This window comes from Lepidochelys kempii, chromosome 9 (genome assembly GCF_965140285.1).
Source record: "Lepidochelys kempii isolate rLepKem1 chromosome 9, rLepKem1.hap1, whole genome shotgun sequence".
Classification (NCBI taxonomy): Eukaryota; Metazoa; Chordata; order Testudines; family Cheloniidae; genus Lepidochelys; species Lepidochelys kempii.
The window spans coordinates 64128918-64149612 of record NC_136388.1 but is presented as its reverse complement, the minus strand read 5'-3'; the positions used below and the strand labels follow the sequence as shown (position 1 = coordinate 64149612).

General features: G+C 46.8%; 1 protein-coding gene across 4 annotated transcripts in view; it reads left to right on the top strand.

The window, feature by feature from the left end:
• The window catches only part of MORC4 (MORC family CW-type zinc finger 4), a 32480-nt gene extending 14404 nt beyond the window's left edge, over positions 1–18076 (top strand). For 3 of the 4 annotated variants that reach the window (XM_073360743.2, XM_073360745.1, XM_073360746.1), the window contains 12 exons: positions 561–723; positions 1025–1153; positions 3047–3166; positions 3978–4069; positions 6230–6328; positions 7145–7273; positions 8873–8950; positions 9468–9531; positions 11127–11317; positions 15162–15903; positions 16199–16482; positions 17852–18076. In XM_073360743.2, coding sequence (XP_073216844.1) covers positions 561–723; positions 1025–1153; positions 3047–3166; positions 3978–4069; positions 6230–6328; positions 7145–7273; positions 8873–8950; positions 9468–9531; positions 11127–11317; positions 15162–15903; positions 16199–16482; positions 17852–18005 — 2245 coding nt within the window. In that variant the 3' untranslated portion in view covers positions 18006–18076. The remainder of the gene's footprint in view (positions 1–560; positions 724–1024; positions 1154–3046; positions 3167–3977; positions 4070–6229; positions 6329–7144; positions 7274–8872; positions 8951–9467; positions 9532–11126; positions 11318–15161; positions 15904–16198; positions 16483–17851) is intronic. The other variant, XM_073360744.2, reaches the window with a different exon arrangement.
• The last annotated feature ends 2619 nt before the right edge of the window (positions 18077–20695 follow it).

The window sequence follows — 20695 nt, the reverse complement described above, 5'->3', positions numbered from 1 at the left end:
TTAAGAGCAGGTTGGACAAACGCCTGTCAGGGATGGTCTAGATAATACTTAGTCCTTCCTTGAATTGTGAGGGACTGGACTAGATGACCTCTCGAGGTCCCTTCCAGTTCTGTGATTCAGGGAGGGGGCATGGGGGGGCCAGGCCAGCCCCATGGGCCGTTGCGGAGGGAGCACCACACAGCCCTGCTCCACCCCCAGCTCTGTTCTGGCCCGGCCACCAACCCCTGACCACTCCCAGCCCCGCTGCTAGCTTCATCCCCCCGGCAGGGGCTCTGCTCTCAGCCCTGCGCCTGGCTCCGTTCCTGGCCTACCCTGCCCCCCAGCTGTGGCTCCTTTACCCCTGTCCGCGTTCTCCCCTTTCCCTGGAAGCTGCAGCCCCAGTCCCAGCCCTGCCTAGCAGGGAAGGGGGTGCAGACACGGTTTGGGGGTGGGGGGGGCGCAACCTTGAAAAGTTTGGGGACCACTGCTGTATAGCGTCACTGCTATAAAGTTGTTCTATTGCTGCTACAGAATGAGTGGCTGGATAGGATGTTCTGATTTTTGTTTATCATGTTTTTCAGAAATAAAGATGGGAAGCCTGAATTGGACTTTGTTACAGACCAGTATGACATTCGGATATCAGACTTCAGCATGGAGGAATCAGAAAATGCCGGGAGGAAGGTTCCTCCTCGCCTTGAGAAGGTTCAAGAGTCCTCTGCACCAGAAACGGAGTACTCCTTACGGGTGAGTTAGGAATGCTGGAGTTACACCAAAGAAGTAGATTGGTCCTTGCCCTATGTCTGTCCTAGGAAAACAGTGTAAGCTAAGAGTCTGTGCTGATGTCGGACAAACCAGGGCCCCTCAATATAGCATTTCCCATGGAATTGAAAGGTGTGGAATCCAAGCTGTGTTTGCCTGGAAAGGACTCAGCTACTTGGCTAGACGGGACTGATGGTGTTGTCAAATGACTTCACTTTTTTCTCTAAAGGTCTCCAGTGAAGTCTGTGTCCATAATACCTCTTCTTTCCCTGTCCCCTCCTCCCAGGCATACTGCAGTATCTTGTACCTGAAGCCCCGCATGCAGATTGTTCTGCGACAGAAGAAAGTGAAGACTCAGCTGATCTCCAAGAGCTTGGCCAATATTGAATATGATGTATACAGACCTACCTCCACAGTATCCTTATAGCTGCCTCTGACCTTTTCTGCCTCCTGGTGACTTCTTTGCATCCAGGGTAGCACACAATGAGGATCACTTGTTTCCCAATTGAAATTAACTCCTCATCTGTACTCAGATGGGTGGATTGGATTGGGTGGCCTGGGGCAGCAGGGTAGAGAAGCCGAGGTTTGAAATGAACTTGGAGACTGACTTTTCTTCTCTGGCCCTCCCTTTACCCCCCATAGTGGCTAGATCCTGACCTGAATAGTTCAAGAAGGAGCTTTGAAAACTCTTGGATGGAGAAGGCAAGGATGTGTCAACTTACTGGATGGAAGCCCTTTCATGTTTCAAGTGTGAGTGAGGTCCAGATGAGTGGAAGGAGTCTTCATGCTTCAATAGTCCTGGCAACTGAATTCCAATACCAGGCTTATCTGATGTTTTTGGCACAAACCTATTTAAACCTGTTTAAACCTATAAACATCTTTAAAAATGTATAGGAAGAACCCTCAGTACAAGCCAAGGCCTGATTTCTGTGTATAAGACCAGAACTTGTGTATGATAAAAGGGAAACCTTGCTCCGTGCTCTTCTTTAACCCATTTATCAGCATTCAATTGCTAGCTTTATTTTTTCTGACTGAATGGAAAGCTTGAGATCTGTGTTCATTTCATTCATTTTTTTTGCCTGTTAGCGATATGAACACACAATTTTTCTTTATGCTTTGTGTGCGTTTTGAGAACGCACTGACTGAAGAAGAGAGCCATGATTCCAAGTCAAGGCAAACTTCCAGCCCTGCATACTCAGCCAGGGATCAGAGACTCGGCATGGGTCCTTTCTTGTTTGTGCATCCTACTCACTATTAAATATTTTACAGATTTAGATCCTGCCTTCAGTGACACTTGAGCATAAGTGTACCTAAGTGGAGTTTAGTAAGCGATGACAATGCACAAGAAGGAATGGACTTTGGCTTGTTCTCTCACAACTGTATTAGTTCTGCAGAACCAGCATGAGTAAAATGTAATATATCCCTGATGCTGAAGAATAAAAATTGTTAGAATGCACTTAAGGTAACCCCATAAGGTGACACCCAATGAAAATATACCTCTTTGCATATGTTCTGTAAATGTGGGAACCCCCTTACAAGGATAGGCCAACCAGAAGGATACTTCTGGCGTAACAAGATTGTTCTTTATAAATAGCTTCTATTTTTTTAAACCTGGTAGCAGAATTTCTTGCCCAGAACTGAAACCAAGTGAAGTGGGTGTCTCCTGAATTTCCTCTACTTCTGTGGGCCTTGATGTCTTCATTACATTATTTCTTGAGGTTTCTTTGGTTTACAAAGCCAAAACAACCAAATTTAATCACATTTTTAGTCATTTCTGGCCCATCTGGGTTATAACTCAGTTTGATGATGATTCTTTGGTCAGAACTTGATTGCTTTATAACCAGCTTAAAATTAATATTGTAGCCTTTTTAGAGACCTTGGGTAAACCATGTTATTTTAACCTATCTGTAACAGTCTTGTTCTGTCCAGACTGGCTGTGTTTAACTGTTGGAACTCAGATGGGCTGCAGTTATGCTTATCCACCATTTTTGGCTGTGTATGCCAGGCCTTCCTCACTCTACAAAGGCCAATGCTCAGCTCTGCCCTCCTGCTAAAGAAGCAAAGGTGTTACTCTAGTCTAAACAGCACAACGTTTGCATGACACAACCTACATCATGAGGCTGAGACATTGAAAACTTGTGGGCTTTACCTCTTTTTGGAGACATTTGACCTTCTGCTGTTCTCCATCAGCGGCCCCTTTCCCTGCGCCCCCAACCACACACATAACGGCCTTCCCCCAAAACAGCATTCACTTCTTTCTTCCTCCTTGGAGCTTGCTGTTTTTCTCCTTTGACGAGCTTTATCTCAGAACAAGAGGGTGAAGATCACCTTTGGGTTTAATTGCAAGAACAATAGTCACTTCGGGATCATGATGTATCACAACAACCGACTCATCAAGTCCTACGAGAAGGTGGGCTGCCAAATGAAGGTGAGTGATCAGTGCTTCCCCTCTGCTCTCAGGAATGGGGGAGGAGAGAGGAACATGGCTTCATCAGAGATAGGCCCTGTCCATTAGATCCTTACTCTCAGGTCCCATGGTCCTCCAGGATCTCACTAGCTTAGCGCAGGAGTTCTTGAACCTGGTAACTGGGCTGTCAGTCTCCGTGAGCCGTTTACTAAACCTATATCCATATTGTACACTTGTCTAGAAGCTGAGATCCAAGTGCGTCCCCTGAGATTATTTATAGCTGCTATAAGGAGCAGATGCTGATGGGGAACTCAAGTTGTGAAAGCCATCCTTTTTGCTCAGCCAGACTACCCTCTTCTCTGAGTGGTGTACTCATTACAGAATTGCATGTGCAGTGGTGGAGCAGCATAGCTATACCAGCAAGCTGGCTGTCATTGCTTTGCTTCTAGGGGTCATCTTAGATACAGATAAATTGGTGGCTTTCAGAGTAAGGAAGCTAGATGATATTCGAGGTTTATGCCTTATGGATTTGTGCTTACGCCTTTCCTTGTCTGCACTGTCTCAAGGGGATCTGCCAGCTGGGGACTGAGATCAGGCCCTTGGAGATTGCCAAGTGTTCATATCTGATACATGTTGTTGCTGTACATGGCACATTCAGAGGTGTTACCATCAACTCCTGCATCAGGGAGGGGATGTATGGTAACTTGAATCTTGTTGCTGGGATTCCAGGGGAATAGGAATTGTTCTCCTGAAGGTGCTACCTCCTTTTCTGTTGTAATCAGTATGGCTGAAATGTTTGGTTCTCTTCCTTCTTTTTTGACCATTGGTGTAGGGGGATGGCATGGGCGTGATTGGGGTGATCCAATGTAACTTCTTGAAACCAGCACACAACAAACAGGACTTTGAAGAAAGCAAGGAATACCGGTAAGGGAGGGCTGCAGCTGGGGCTACTGTTATGCATGGGCTTTACGTATGAAGTAGCTCCATGTTGGCCTATCTTCCTTCTGATGCCCTTACCAGAAAATATCTGACCATGTTTCTGAGCAGTCTGGAGAGACCTTGCTGTCCTGGGTTGAGAGAGGGAGTAGTCTCCATGTTCATCTAGTGCTGGTTTTCATGCATGTCTCCACCCATGAACCCTAAACCATGCCCCTGAGATTTATCTGAAATAGAACAGTGTGTTTTCATTCACTAAAGCAGTGTTTCCCAGGCTTTCAGAAACTGAACCCCACAGCTGGAAAATTAAACCAGTCATGTCCCCACCTTGAACCCTGTCATGTTAGCAGGGCAGCATGAGAGAAACTGACATTGACACTGTTCCATACCTCCCCTCCCCCCAGCTACTCATTTGGACATACCCCTAACTTTGGGGAAATGCTGCACTATAGAGATGAACATTTACAAATGAATGTAAGCATCGAATTTAGAACGGGCAGTGGGGGAGTGAAGGGAGGGGGTCAGAGCAGACCCTGCCGTTTGTCTTTGCTTTGCAGATAGCCAGCTGCTCTTAAGTTAGTGCAAATAGCTACCAGAGCTCTGGGCTGCTGTGCTGAGGTTAGGGGCCCCCTTGTCTCAGCAGGAAGTGAGAGGTGAGATGTTTGTGAACGTCTCTCTAGTCTGTCATCTTCATGACCTCCTCCCCCACCAATAACCAAGCTGCTAGATTGTTGATTTGACCAGAACTTACATCCTTCTGAGGTGCATAGGTTTCATGCTGCTGCTTGATGGGGGCTTTTGGTGTGAGTCTGACACCAGGAAGCCTGTTTTATCAGTGGAAAGGGTATATTATGGATGCAATTAATCCTTGAATGCAGGGGATGCCTAAAGTTAAGGGAGACGAGGCATCCCCAAATCTTGGTCCCTATAGCAAGCTGGCCTGTAGAGCAAGAGAGACAGTAATTTGGGGGTGAGGCTTGTGCTTTGTGTTCCAGTGTGAACGCGGCTATCTAGAATTTGAATTTTCTCTTTTTCATAACTGTGTCAGGTATCTCTACATTCTAAGGTATCCTCTGGTCAGTGTGATGAGACATTTTCTGTTAGGATGTGTAGGAGATGGCGAGACTATCCCAAAAAGCAATTAAAGGCCTTATTCTGATATACCAGCCTCATCCAAATGCAAAGGGTAAAAATGCAGTTTTCCTTGGGAGAAGAAAACCCTATGTCTGCTCCACCCTCTCTACCTGTGCACAATACCCATGCTTGGGCTCGTATCTAATTTGTTTTAAGTTAATGGATGCTGGCCTTAATCCCAGTGATTACTTGAATCGTATATAGCAGCCAGTAGCTGGATGAGACATTTCATTAGGCTACCTGGAAATGTTAGAGGGCCTGATGGCTTCTCTTTGGAGGGTGTGGGGGAATTGCCCAAAGGTTTCAGGCAAGGCTAGCCAGGACTAGTTAGTTGCTTGGGTTTGGTCTTAGCCTGTGAGGCCTCAGTCTTCCTTGGTAAAAATTATGTGTTTATGCTGTAGCCGAATTTTGGGGCCAAAGATGAGACCTTAGTTTCTGTGCACAGCCTGACCTTGAGCCCTAAAGGGTGCAGAAATTATAGGATGAGGTTCTCTAGCCTGTGTTGTACAGGAGGTCAGACTACATGATCTTAATGGTCCCTTCTGGTTTTAAACTCTGTGAAAACTGGGGTGCTCGTAACTCTGGTTTGGAAAGGAAATGACCCTGGCTCTGAACAAAAAGGCAATCCGGCTCTAATGAGAGGCTCTAAGACCATTTTGGGCGGCAGAGAGTGAGACCCCAGAGATCATGAGTATCAGGAACCCTGTGTACAGGTAACATAGGGTGGTATTGGCAGACTTCTGAAGCTGTGGGATGGGTGATACATCAGGGTTATTCTTGGTACAAATCTAGAAGAATGTTCCAAAACCCAAGTTGTTCCTGCAATGGCATGTCTGAGTACCTTCTCCATCCCCACCACTGTCATATCTGAGCACCTGTGGTTACTGAAGTGAAAGGCAGAGACAGGCAGTAAAGAAGGTTTGCTTCTCCACCTGGGTTGTGTTACTTGTGCTATCTGTTGTGACTTTCAGTGGAATTTGCCTGATTTTCACTGCTGTCTCCCCTTCCCTCTAGACGGACAATTACTGCCCTGGGACAGAAACTCAACACTTACTGGAAGGCGAAGATGGCACAGATGAACTTGGGTAGTTCCAGTACCGCCAACATGATAGCGTGAGTTCGAACATGATGATGGTCTAATTTTAGTGCAGCATTAAAAGCACTGGGCCTTTCATCTGCAGAGAAGGTGGGGAGTTGAGGAAGGACAGAAAGTATGGCGGGTTGATTAGTATCCCTTCACATTGGGAGATCTAGCTGCAAAGGCTGCTAGTGTAATAAGTTTTTAGTGATCTCAGCCTAGTCCACTGGCTAATGTTGTGACCAGGACATGTAAGGATAGGGTGTTCCAGGTGAGAATGGAGGGGCATTGGCAGGCATATGGAGGGCACTGTGACTAGGATAATGTGGTGGTCCAGGCTGGGATGTGCAGTGCCTTGGCTGAGCTACCTGTCCAGGTTAGGTGCTAATACGATCGAGCCTTCATTTTCATAGCTCTGATGTGAACAGCACAATAGTGAGGTGAGCAATCTATTCTGAGGGAGCTATGTGCAGCTGGCAGAGCATGGCGAGGTGTGGGGTTGAGGTGATGGGGAATGGGTGAGGTGCTGATGGCTATCTGTCCTCTGCAAGGCCAAGCACTTTATGTCTACAGGGAATCTGTTGCTGGCGATGGGGAAGGAGCTTCACTTGGGGCTGCTCATATTATACAGGCACTACCTGTAGAGTGGATCAGAACATCTGAGAATGGACAGTTATTAAAAACAAAACTAAACAGGGACACGTGCTGCCAGAAATTGTAGACCAGGCTAGCCAGTCACGCAGTTGCAGCTCTGGACACAATGTTCTCAGTACTCGAGGGATGAAATATAGGGCAGGGGTAGTTCTTTGCTTTGTATCCTAGACATTTAGTCCATGTATCTCTCTTTCCAGAGGGAGACCAGACCAGACTTGGGTGCAGTGTGAGGAGTGTCTGAAATGGAGGAAGCTCCCTGACAAGGTTGATCCTGCATCATTACCTGAGAAGTGGTTCTGTCATCTCCATCCCCACCCCAAATACAAGTAAGGAGCTCACCTATCTCAGTCCTTGTCTGAACTTTCTCCCTGCTGCCTCCCACTCTTAATACAAATGCTCACTGTCCCAATTTTTGCTGTCCCCTGCTTCCTTTCCCATGTACATGTGCATCTGCATAGACCTTGAAATACAGAAGCGTACTTGGCCAGCCCTTATGATTGCCACTCAGAAAACATAGGTATGGAACAAAAATCCCCCTTGAAATACAGGTCCTCACATGGGAGGAGGTTAATAGGTTTCCTCAATATTCTGGACTAGAATAGTGGCTGTTTAATATATTAATTAGTGATCTGGAAAAGGAGGTGTCGGATTACAGATGACACAATTTTCAGTCAAGATGAGTGGATTGTCAGCAACTTCAGCTGAATCTACTTAAACTGAGTAGTCAGGGGGCAAGATAAACAAGTGCAAAGCAATTCAGGTTAAAAGGAACAATTAAGGTTACTCATACGTACAGATGGTTTCTAAATTAACTGTAACCTTTCAGGCGAAAGACCTATGATATTATGAACAGTTGAGTGAAAACATCTGCTCCATGTGCCATAGTTGTGGTTTTAAAAAAAACACCAAAACAAAACCCATCAAGGTGTTACTAGGAGGTACTTTAAAAAGGGATAGAGAATATTACTGAGACTATTTTTACAGTTTTATATAAATCACTGGTAAACCCAAACCTGGAATTCTGTGCCTACTCATGGTCACCCTGTCTCACAAAAAAGAAGGTCAATGAAAATTATTAGAGCCATGGAAAGACTTCCATAGGAGGAGAAATCAAAAGGATTAGGATCGACTCGTTTAGTGGTAGGATGTACTGGATGTATACACAATAATGAATGGTGTAAAGGTGGTCAGTCGGGAACCCCTCTTTGCCCTTTCTCATAGTATAAGGACTAGGGAATATTCAGTCAAATTTAAAAATGACAAAGGAACTCAGTGTTTACGTGGCACATAATTACTCTGGGGAATTCATTGCCACAAGGTAAAATGGAGGTAAGGAATTTAGTAGAATTAGATATTTTTATACAATTCATATCCACAGTTGCATTTTTTTTTTAACTAGTATATAAGGGATGTAAACCCTCCTGCTTCAGGTTATAAGCAACCACTAACTGTCTGGGATCAGGAGTTACTTTTCCCTATAAGCATATTACAGTCTAATTGTTCATTATGGGGGTCTTATGCTTTCCCCTGAGGCATTTGGTATTGGCCAGTATGGGAGACAGGGATTGCCACACTGTTCTCTATAGTAACTCATAATTTGAGAGGAAATGACACACATGCAACAATACTTGATGCCGTAAACTCAGATCTTAAAAGCTTCACTTTCTGCCTCCTCACCTGTGTAATTTTAGGAGGTAAGTTGCTTGTTTTCCTCTAAATATTTTAAATTTTGTTGTTTCCAGGCTGCTCCCACAGCTCTCTTTGTGTGAAATAGATGCAAAGGTTATAAGGAAAGATAAAGTACTGAAGAGTCTGAGAGAGCAGCTGGAGACGTATACAAAGATCCTAAAGGCTTGGGGAATTCGTAGGCGACAATCAAACTGTACTCTCTCATGCTCAAGCATGATGGACTGATCTCATTGCAGAAGCTGCTCAGCACCTGAGGAGCAGGAGCCCAGTGATGAGGAGATGAGCCCCAGCTATGACCGAAAATCCAGGAAACAGTTAAGTATTTGCTGACTCCATCCTGCAGATGGGCTAGCAACAGCAAGGGAGTCGGCAAACCAATTTTGTTTTCCCTCCCCAGTCCTGCTGCTGCTTCTGTCCACTCAACCCAACCAGGGAGGGGGAGAAGGAAACAGCAGTACCTCTCTGCATAGCAGCTCAAGGTGCAGGTGACATGTCCCAGTTTTCTCATAGGAGGCGCACATGTCAGTGGTTCCTGAGTGAACATCAATGATGTCCCCTTGGTTTCTCTCACCCACTTTCTAGGATCTGTATCTCTGAAACCAGACTTCTCTAGTTAATCCAAACTGCCTGCTCACTGGAGTCACAGAGGTGATGCCATGACAATGTTCTTGCACTGTAGTAGTAAACTCTACTCATGCTGAGGTATCTTAAAGTCCTAAGTCTTGCACGTGCCACCTCCCAACTGTTTCTCCTAGTAGAGATAAACTTCAGATCCCGATTGAGCCTTACAGAGAGCGGAAACTGAATGCCTTCTTCCTTCCCATCACTTAGAGAACAGACCGCAGATAGAAAGAGGAGGAGGTCGTCGTCATCTTTGGAGAACCTGGAACACCAGGTGAGAGGAAGGAGATGACTGGAGAAGGCTTTGCGACGGTCTGGAGAGTGGGGAACCCTGCTCTTTGCTGTTGAGGATGGCAAAGTCTCTGCCCTGCCCCGGTCTTTCTTATTTCTGTCTTCTGCTGAGAGAGGCGCTGACACGAGGATCACAGTGTATTGGCTGGAACAAGAAAACCCTGTGTATGCACAGCTTGGACATGAAAACACCAGAGCAATATTAACACCATACTTATTAACAGTGTGACAGTGCTTAGGAGCTCCAGCTCACATGCCATTCTTTCTCCCAAGCCCTGTCTTAATCAAGGGGCTTGATCTTGCCCCCTTTCAACACAGAAGAGGGGTCAGTGAGGTCCCTCTTCCTGTCCTGCGGTCGCAGGGCTGGTTCTTTCAGGCCCTTTCCCACTTTCAGGTTATCTGGTTATATAAAGACTGATGTTTTGAATTTTCAGGAGCACTGTCTTTCGGACACGGCTGCCCAGGATGGGTTCTCCGGGCAGCTCTGGACACTGCAGCGTGCGATCAGGTTGGCCGTCCTTTAGGGACAATTCCCTCCCAACAATCATCGTGGTATTAAAACATCTTCCCGCTCCCATTCCAACCCCAGCCTAGTCTTGTTGCATGCCCTCTTCCCAAAGATACCCTCATGTCGCATGCTAGACTAGTCTTTCCCTGATCCATTGGGAAGGACAAACCTGGTGAGGACAGGAGGACTTCTCACTCCCACCTTCTCTCCTCTCCATAAGCCACCTCCCAATAAGCCATGCATACCGTGAAGCACGTAAGTAGATGAGGCTTTGATCACTGTTGCAGAGCATTTGATCTGGTTTGAGACTAGGAGGCTCTCTGAGGTGTTACTCTGTCCTCACTCATGTTTGTCGTCTCTTCCCACAGTAGTGGCATCAATTTCTCCTCTCTTCCCTTAGTCATTCATGTTTCTTTCATGACATGGTCATCCCACAATTTCCCCAGGTGCATGCCCTTGTATGTGTAGAAAGAAAGTCAGTTTGTCTCTTGCATGCATCCCTCTGTGCATGGACATTCTCACAGAAGCACCAGGAAACCCCTCGCATCCTGGCATGGAGAAGCTAAAGCACCATTGCCTGAATTGGGAAGGAGATGAACTCTTATAGTCCTAAACACTAACCGTGCCACTTGTGGTAGTGACTGGGGATGTGGAGGAGAGAGGAATTCCCCTTTGGGACAGTGACTGTGCAGTAATTTGGTTCGGTCCTCAGCTGGTAAAGTCTGCTGAGGTGGTTATTGCAAGGGGGACCAGTTCAACATCCAGCTGGCAGAGTCCCCTGAAGTGGTAGCCACTAGGGGAATGGGTCAGTCCTGGACTTGTAGAGACTTGTCTGATGGTGTTGTGGGTGCAGTTCATGACCATTAGGTGATTGAGATGGTGTGGGGGAGGAGAGTGGGTGTTGGTCTTAGCTGGCAGAGCCCCAGTGATGGTACCCACTAGGAAAAATTTCTTTTAATTCCCAGTTGGTGGATCTGCTCAGTTTGGTTAAGTAACTTTTTTCCAAAGCTGCAGCTGGCATGTGAGAGGGGCTATTCGTTTTATTGTTTCAATGCTCCCTTCCTTGCCAGGTATTATCCACTACTCCAGAGCCCTGTCCTGCTCACAATAACAGTGTAACAAGTGTGGCAAAGCGAGAGCCCACAGAAGAGGGGCCTGTTGGGATTGCTGGCTCTCTCACTCCTCCCCCTGCTCTTGACAAGATCAGTGCTGTCTATCTGACCACTGGGCCTTTGGAGCAAAATATACCACAGACAGCAAGGTAGGTGCGATGGTGCAAACAAGTGCCTCCTTATCAATAACAACCCTCTTCCTGTTGTGGGACACCCACCCTGTGAGTGAGATTCTGTGTGGGGGGAGGGGTATGCTTGCTCTTGGAGTGTAGGGACATGAGGCAGGGAGTGAGAGAGGATTATCTGAGAATCTGATTAAAGCAGGTGTTGGCTGGAGCCAGAAGATCTGTCCTCATTCCTCTTACATTTTCTTTTTTTAACTTCAGATTCTCTGAACACAATTCAGCTTTCTTCTTGGTGTTTTGCTGGCCTTGAAATGGGAACACGGAGAGCTTTGCTAAATGGATTGCAAGGCGATCTGGTTTAATTATGGCTACAGCTAGTGTCTGTGTATCCTCGTCTGAACCTTCAGTGCTGAGATTATAGCAGCACTCAGTGAATCACGGTACACTGGGGGAAGGGATGGTGTGGTTCACTTAATTTTCTAACAAGTACCTAGGGCATGCATGACTGGGCTTCTCCAGTCCTTGACATTGGTACCCATGATGCCCTCCCTTAAATGCTGAAAGAACGAAGTTTGGAATATTACTAACTAATCAGGATCACGTTTGCAGAGTTGTTTTTCCTTTTGTCTTTCTCTTTGAGGTGAGTCTCTTGCAGTTTGTGACACAAATTTGATTTTTCACCTTAACCTAGGACAAGGAAAGTGGGAGCAGGGTGGGCATAGAGGAAGGAACAGAAATCCTTATTATGTCCTAATTTTTTAATCTTTTCCTCCTTTCACTTTGAGCAGTGTCCTTTTTCTATCTCATTGGTGCCACCACCTTCACAGCTCTACATATGTAGAGTCTCAACCTAAATTCATCTCAGCAGATCTTTGCACTGGTTCTAGGGTTGCCAGGTGTCTGGTTTTCGACCGGAATGCCCAGTCAAAAAGGGACCCTGGGCAGTTAAGTCTGGTTTGCAGCACAGTGGAGCTAAGGCAGGCTCCTTGTGGCTTCCGGCAGCAGCGGCATGTCCTCCCCTCTGCTCCTACGTGTAGGGGCAGACAGGGGGCTCCGCACTGTGCCTCCGCCCCAAGCACTAGCTCTGCAGCTCCCATTGGCGGCGAACTGTGGCCAAAGGGAGCTGATGGGGCAGCGCCTGCGGACAGGTCAGTGTGCGGAGCCACCTGGCCACCCCTCCGCATAGGAGCCAGAGTGGGGACATGCCGCTGCTTCTAGGAGCTGCTTGAGGTAAGTGCCGCCTGGAGCCTGACCACCTCCCGATCCCAACCCCGGGCCCTAGCCCTGATCCCCCCTCCAACTCTCCGAACCCCTCAGCCCCAGCCTGGAGCCCACTCCTGCACCCCCTGGCCCCACCCCAGAGCCCTCACTCCCACTCACATCCCAACCCACTGCCCTAGCCCAGAGCCCCCCTCCCACATCCTGAACTCCTCATTTCTGGCCACACCCTGGAGCTCCCACCTCCATCCAGAGCCCTCACCCCCTCCCGCACCCCAACCCCCTGAGTCAGCCTGGTGAAAATGAGTGAGTGAGAGTGATGAGAGCGAGTGACAGAGGGAGGGGGAATGGAATGAGCAGGGGGCGTGGCCTCGGAGAAGGGGCAGAGCAGGGGGCGTGGCCTCGGAGGAGTGACGGGAACTGGGCAAGGGTGTTCGGTTTTGTGCAAGTGGAAAGTTGGCAACCCTAACTGGTGCAATCCTGATTCTCCCACAGCCCCTAGGGTCAGTCTGGATAATGGGCAATGTGACTTCCTGTCATCAGATGGAGACAGGAAATTCAGCAAAATCTGTGAAGTCAGCCCTTAAGAGCTCTCGCTGAAAACCCCGTTGATTTTTGGCCTTGAGCAGGTGGGGCAGGTGCTTTGGTTAAGAGAAGCTTCTTAGTTAAATTGGAACCTCACTGGGGTTTTAGGTTCATTTTCTCCTCTCCTGTCGCTTGCCCTAGCGTCGTCTCCAGGTCTGTATTTACTATGTGAGAAGTCGTTGGTCAGTTTTTTCAGTGCTGCAGAACACCTTCTGTGCACTTGGTGGCACAGTTTGTCCACCTTCCCTTTTAGAGCCCCATTTGGAAGAGGAGCTGCCCAGGTGGCGCAGCCTGTTCTGTGTGCACAAGGGTAGTGACACGTAGCATTAGTGAATCTAAAATGCTTTAGAAATAATGCAATGGCATGAGCAGAGGTTCTCAAATTCTTAAAAGGTTGTCAGTGGAACTCTTTGGTAATGCTGCTCACCTGGTGCTTTTATTTCCAGCTTCTAATTCATGCCAAGAAGCAGAAAATACATTCAGCACCTTCCTAACACTGCTTTTTCCCCTGAGCAGTCGCTGTAGTTGACATTGCAAATGGTAGACCAAGTCTTCATATTTAAATGTTCCATGGTGTTGAAGAGTTGGAAAACTCTTGTTGTAGAGGATCAAATCTTCCAGTCATAACAGATCCCTGAGTAGACCATACATGGAGAGGAACCACTTAACCTGCCACTAAAACACAGCCACCTCTGGGTAAATGATGGCAGCCATTCTGAATCAGCCAGACTGCATAGCAGATTTTAGGATTTTCCAGGCACAGAAGTGAAAATTAAATTCTGGCTGACTGTTGAACCAGGAAGTTTAAGAAGGTAGAATGGAATTGGCCAAGGTGGGATTTGGCCGGGGTAATGGCCAACTCCTGCTCTTTCCTAGTGGAAAGAATCAAGTGCAAAGCAACCTGGAGAAATGTAAAGCAGTGTGGGATGGAGGCAACAAGAGGAGATTTGAATAAACCTGAAGCCTTACAATCAGGGAGCAGAACTAAACAACCTAAATATGAATAAAGGGGGACATAAGCAGGAAGCCACTTTGTGCTAAAGCAAATGTATGTTCATCTAGTTAATGCTTCCCTGATTATTTTTTTCCAACATAAGCAAGCACTGTAGTCACTGCAGAGACAGTGTGAGATTGAGAGGAAGGTGTCTGCCCGCTGGGGAAGATCTGTTTTAAGAAGTGGTCTGGAATGAGCGAGTCTGAGAGCTTAGCTTCTCCAGATCCGTGCATGGTTTTTATGGGTGTAGGTGCACTGTGCACTTACAAATGAGCTGGCTTCTTCCTGGCTGAAGTTCAGTTTTGTTTTTAATTGTGTGAATAAGTCCATCAGCCATCTGACAGTTTGAGTGGCGCAGATTTTGCTTGGGAATGTGGACAATATATGCTTGACAATGTATTGTAAACTTTATTTAACTGGGTCATTTTCCTGATACTTAAGAGAGCCCAATATTTTAAACATACCCTGTGTTGTGTTTAATTAAATGTATCAACCCAACATTTTTCATGAGAGATTTTGCAAGCTGCAGCTGGTTTCCATTCAGGGACACAGGATTCACAGGCTTTGCTATACTGGAATAGAGGGGCAGTGGGTTCTTCTGGATTGAGTTTGGGGAGGAGTGAGGAGCCAGGAACTCCAGAGATCTAATCCCAGCTCTGCCACTGACGTGGCAAGTTCCCCATCTGTAAAATGAGGATAACAATTAATTACCTGTTTCTCTCAAGGGTTGGGGAGGGGGTTGTGAGGATTATTAGTTAGTTTCTGTATAGCACTTTAGATTTTCAAAGTGCTTTGTTAGTGCTGAGTGTATTCAGACCATAGGCCCGCAGAACTGGTCTCCTGCCTCCAGCACTGGCCTCGTCTTAATGTTTCTGTGGAGCTTGCCCCCTGCCCCAAAGAGCACCCCTGACTAGTGGGGAAGGGGGAGAGGGAAAGTGACTCTGACTACTCTTGGAGATCAACATTACTCCCTAAACACTGAGGTTAGTTTTCTCAGTGGGATGGGGTGGCACTGCTTGGCTGCTGTACAGAGTGGGTTCAGGCTCGCTGACCCAGTCCTCTCTTTTGCAGCAAGCACAAGCTATCTATGGAAGAAGAGCCGCTGGAAAAGCGGAAGCGATATCAGGAGCGGATAGACCCATCCCCCCCAGATCTGACCAGTCCCAGCCCCCGCACTTCTTTTGAAAGGGACAGCTCTGCTGAAGCAGACCAGGACCAGGAATGCAGCGAGTCTGACAAGGATGATGAGAGTGTAGAGGACAGCATAGACTCCCACCTAGTCAGAGAACCTCTGGATGCACTCAGTGGCACCAACCAAGCTGGGGATGCTTCACACAATGGGGGTCTCTGTCCTACCAAAGAGACTCAAGCAAGTCTCAGTCACTTAGAAGGAGAGCAAAAGGAGACTGCAGTGGTTCAGGTGGAACTGGAAGAGGAAATGCCGGCCTTAATATCAGAAAGCCAGGCAGCAGATAGGAATGTCTGTGTAAATACCTGTGGGAACGTAGAGGAGATGGACAAGAGGCCCTTCGTGGCTGTTGTTGGTATTTCAAAGGCTGCTGCGGATGGTGAAGCCCCCATTCAGCTAATCCCTTTTGGGTGGGAGGAGAGACTTGATAAAGCAAAGGTTGAGAAGGCCCGGAGCCACAACGATCCTCCCCCTGATGGGGACAAAGGAGGAGGAGACTTGCAGGTACCAAAGACCACAAATCAGAGGGATATGGTGGAGCAAGCGGAGCTGAGACAAATTGCAGAGAATTTCTCGGTGGAGCTGAAGAGGGTCTCAGCGGAACGAGATTTGCTCCAGGGCAAGGTAATGTTAGCACCTGGCTGTGAATTCCGGTGTGGCAGGAGGGGTAAAGTTCTGCGGCAGTAGGGAATTGGATGGGGAAGATCAAGACTGACTTAACAAGGAGAGAGAATCCCCTTGCCTTGTGTCTCACGTAAGGCAAGTAGGGGTTAGGATTTCATCTTTACCCTACTAGCCATTACCCTGTTCCTTAGCCCCTGGAAAGTTTTTTTTTTTTTTTTTTAATTTTTCTTTTCCCCCTTAATGTGCAATCTCACTTCCTGTGCATGCTCCTGCATTTGCTGTTTCTTTAACTCAGGTGGAAGAACTAGAGCAGGAGAAGTGCCACCTGGAGACAGATTTCTTGAAAAGCCAACAGGAGTTGGCAACGCTCAGGGCTCAGGAAACCGAAGGCTTGTACTGGAGCAAGAAACACATGGGTTACCGCCAGGCTGAACTGCAAGAGCTGAAGGCTCAGCTGGAGAGGACCATAGAGGAAAAGACCGAGCTGAAGGAGAGGCTCAAGGAGACAGAGATGCACCTGGAGGTGCTTAGGGAGGCGCATGTCTCCTGCAGGAGCCCAGAGAGGGGAGACTTGAAAAGGTGAGAACTGTGGGTTAAACCATAGATATCAGTCAGTCCCAAGGTGGGGGGATAGAACATGGGTTACCTTGCGGGGGGACATCCACGTAGGAAACTGACTTCTGGGAGAACACTTTGGTATCCATGAATTGAAGATGCTGCATGAGTAACAGTGGGTTATTACTAAGGATTGTTAGTTGTGAGGAGAAGGGCGGCTACGGAGGAGATTTACAGGTGAAGTCAAATAACTACAGGTTTGAAGGATACCCCACGCAGAGTTCCTTTGTCAGGGCTGGGTTCTCTCCTGCAGTACATTGTTCACTTTATGGAGTTTTCCTGTTGAATCATTCAGACAATATTGGCTTTCTTAAGGATAAGAGAATGCGTAAGGGGAAAGAAATACTCTGTAGGTACTGAACTGTCTTTCCCACAAGCATGGGACTTTCCATATTCAGGATGTGTTTTTAGCCCTGCTTCTGACCTGACAACACTTATGGAATCATAAGGAACAAGTGCGAATGCTGAGCTATGCAACCCTAAGTTAGATTCATCTGGAGTACTGTGTCCAGTTTTGGGCCCCACACTACAAGAAGGATGTGGATAAATTGGAAAGAGTCCAGCGAAGGGCAACAAAAATGATTAGGGGTCTGGAACATATGACTTATGAGGAGAGGCTGAGGGAACTGGGATTGTGTAGTCTGCAGAAGAGAAGAATGAGGGAGGATTTGATAGCTGCTTTCAACTACCTGAGAGGTGGTTCCAGAGAGGATAGTTCTAGACTATTCTCAGTGGTAGAAGAGGACAGGACAAGGAGTAATGGTCTCAAGTCGCAGTGGGGGAGATTTAGGTTGGATATTAGGAAAAACTTTTTCACTAGGAGGGTGGTGAAACACTGGAATGCGTTACCTAGGGAGGTGGTAGAATCTCCTTCCTTAGAAGTTTTTAAGGTCAGGCCTGACAAAGCCCTGGCTGGGATGATTTAATTGGGGATTGGTCCTGCTTTGAGCAGGGGGTTGGACTAGATGACCTCCTGAGGTCCCTTCCAACCCTGATATTCTATGATTCTATGATTTACAAATACAATCCCTCTGTGTGGTAAGTATTGTTGCCCCCCTGTTACAGAGAAGTGAACTCATTTGCACAGTGTCACATGAGAAACTTACAACAGAGTTGAGAACTGAGTTACATTCCCCTATTTCCAATCATGTGCGTTGGACCCAAGATCTTCCCATCCTACCATCTGCATGCTGCACTGCTTTTAGAATGGAGCAAAGAACCTCAGCTTCCCACGGCACTGGTGATAGGAAGGAAGACAGCAAGTTAAGGGAAGGGATGTATTGGAACTAACATTTGCATTTCTGACTGTTGACTCTTCTCCTCTTGTCCACAGCACTATGGAGAAGCTGAAGAACCTGCGTAGGAATGTCAGCCAGCTCCTCTCGCTGGTTCTCCCTCACCTTGAACTGCAGGATGTTAACTATGAGTCAGACCAGATTGATGAGATCTTGCAGACGGTGTTGGAGACTAACAGGATGTCAGAGTAGCCCTTGTCCCATGCTGCCATTGTGCCTTTTTGTATAGTTTCTTTAATAAACTCGTAAGTGCTTCATCCTAACTCTGGGCCTTCCTTCATTTCATTAGGAGTGGGGCTTCCATTCCCTCCTCCTTTCTTGTGGCTCTGTAAACTTGTTGTCAGAGTCCTGTGGAGACCAACATGGATAGCTCATCCCTCTGTGTCCTGGCCAGTCTCCTTTGTTTAAAGCTGCTTTGGGGGTGTGCTGGCTGGCTTCTAGGTAGTTGGGTCCTCAGATGTTTTTGTCTCTTAAATGCTTTTTCATTTTTTTTTTGTTAAATAATGGAGTGAGACGATTCTTTGAACTAATTTTAACATTCCAAGTTGCTATGGGAACCTGTTGGTGACTCACTGACACTATCCTGATGTCAGTTTAATTGCAAAGCTCTAGAATGATATTGATGAGGTTCTTTGGCATCTTTCAGCAGATGGGTGCTTTGTGTAAAACTCTCTTCTTTGCCCAAACTTCCCTGTAAGAATGCACTCATTCTCAGACCCATAAGAAACAAAGCCAGTATCGAAGCTTGCCTTTTGGGGGCAGGGACTAAAGAGATCATTGAGTACCTCTTGTAAGTAAGACAAACAAAACCAGAAACTATGATGATGAGGGCCATAGAAGTACCTGGATAGATCACACATAGATTGCCGGGGAGGGGCCAGTGGCTCCAGAGACTACTTGGAGTTTCTAAAGGGTCTAAAACCCTTAAAATTCTTCATTCATCTTCCTGTTTTGAAACAAACTCTCCTTCTCATCTGATTAAAAGTGGAAGGAACACCCCCACGTGTCAGTGTCACAATTGGCTGGGCTGCTTTGATTTAACTTGGAATTATGTCTGTCTTATAGAAGAATTAGTCCTGACTTAAGAAACAAATGGCCTAATAGGTTATAGAAAATGTATATTATTTATATGTAAATGTATATCAAGGAGGAGCCTGGCTGACTTTGCTATGCCTTTAGGCAGTGCTGCTGTGTGACCACCAACTCAATCCATTTCAAAGCCTCCTGCCTTAGGGGCATCCAGAACAGTCTGGCAGACCAGTTGAGCAGGTCTTTCACCTGCCACCATGAGTGGGGTTTCCACTCAGATGTAGCCAGGTTCATTTTTCAGCTGTGGAGATTCCCCATATAGATCTGTTTGCAACCAAAATCAACAGGAAATGTTATCAGTTTTGTTCATGAGCAGGTCACAGTCCTGGAGCTCTCGGGTGCTTTTCTGTTGCCCTGGATGAATGAGTTCCTATAAGCTCTGTCCTATTCCACTCCTACCCAGAATGTTGTTAAAAATCAAGCAGGACCACACCCAAGTGATACTCGTAGCACCTGTGTAGCATCACCAATACTGGTTTTCCACTCTGCTGAACTGTTAGACTAGGCTCCTTTGACGCTACCATGGGATCCAGACCTGATCTCACAGGACCAGGGTCGCCTCTTCCATCCCAACCTAGAGGCCTTTCAGCTGACAGCCTACATACTCTGTGGTTGACATCTCAAAAGGAGATCTATTCAAAGGGGTGCAAGATGTGCTCTTGATTAGTAAAGAAAACCTTTTTACCGGGTATACTTACTTGTGAATGGAAGAAATTCTCCATCTGGTCCCAACAGAAAGGAGTTTCCCTGGTCTGGGCTCCAGTATATGTGCTGGACTATTTGGTATGCTTGAAACAGCAAGGTCTGGTCATTAGTTCCATCAGGGTCCACGTGGCAGCTATCTCAGCTTTCCATCCTCCAATTGGTAATAGCTCTCTTTTTTGCATTCCCATGTACATCAGGTTTTTGAAGGGTGTGGACCAGTCCTATCCCCAAGTAAAGGATCCTATTTCCCCTTGGGACTTAAACCTGGTATTGACAAAGCTAATGCCTCCTTTTGAATCATTAGCCACTTGTTCATTACTCCATCTCTTGAGGAAGGTAGCCATGAAGGCATGGCAATCATGATGGCAATCACCTCAGCCAGGAGAGTGGGGTGAATTATGAGCTCTAGTGTCGACCTCCGAGTCCTATCTTCTACAGGACAAGGGACACCTGCACCTTTATCCGAAGTTTCTCACCAAAGTGGTTCTGACGTCCACATCCATCAGGAAATATATTTGTCAACTTTCTTCCCGAACCTTCATGCTCATAAGGAATGAGGAGAGACTCCACACGTGAGATGTGTTTTACTTGGACAGGACTAACCCAATTGTTTGTGGCAGTTGCAGACAGGATTAAAAGCCTTCTTATCTCTTACATTTGTGCTACAACATGGCCAACGTAACTCCTCTGAAGAGCATGCTGGTGCATTCAGCCAGATCTCATGCAGCCTCTGAAGGCCTTTTAGCCCTGGTGCCTATTCTGGACATTTGTAGAGCTGCAGCTTGGTTTTCACTGTGTGCCTTGGCTTCACATTATGCCATCTCAGCAATCTAGAGATGATGCTAGATTTGAATAGGTAGTCCTTCAGTCATTATCCAGGTAGATTCTAGTCCCACCTCTAGACCAAACTGCTTGTGAGTCATCTGAAGTGGAGTGGACATGTGCAATCACTTGAAGAAGAAACTGTTATTAACCTGTTCCGTAACTACTATTCGAGATGTAAAAAGAAAAGGAGTACTTGTGGCACCTTAGAGACTAACCAATTTATTTGAGCATGAGCTTTCGTGAGCTACAGCTCACTTCATCGG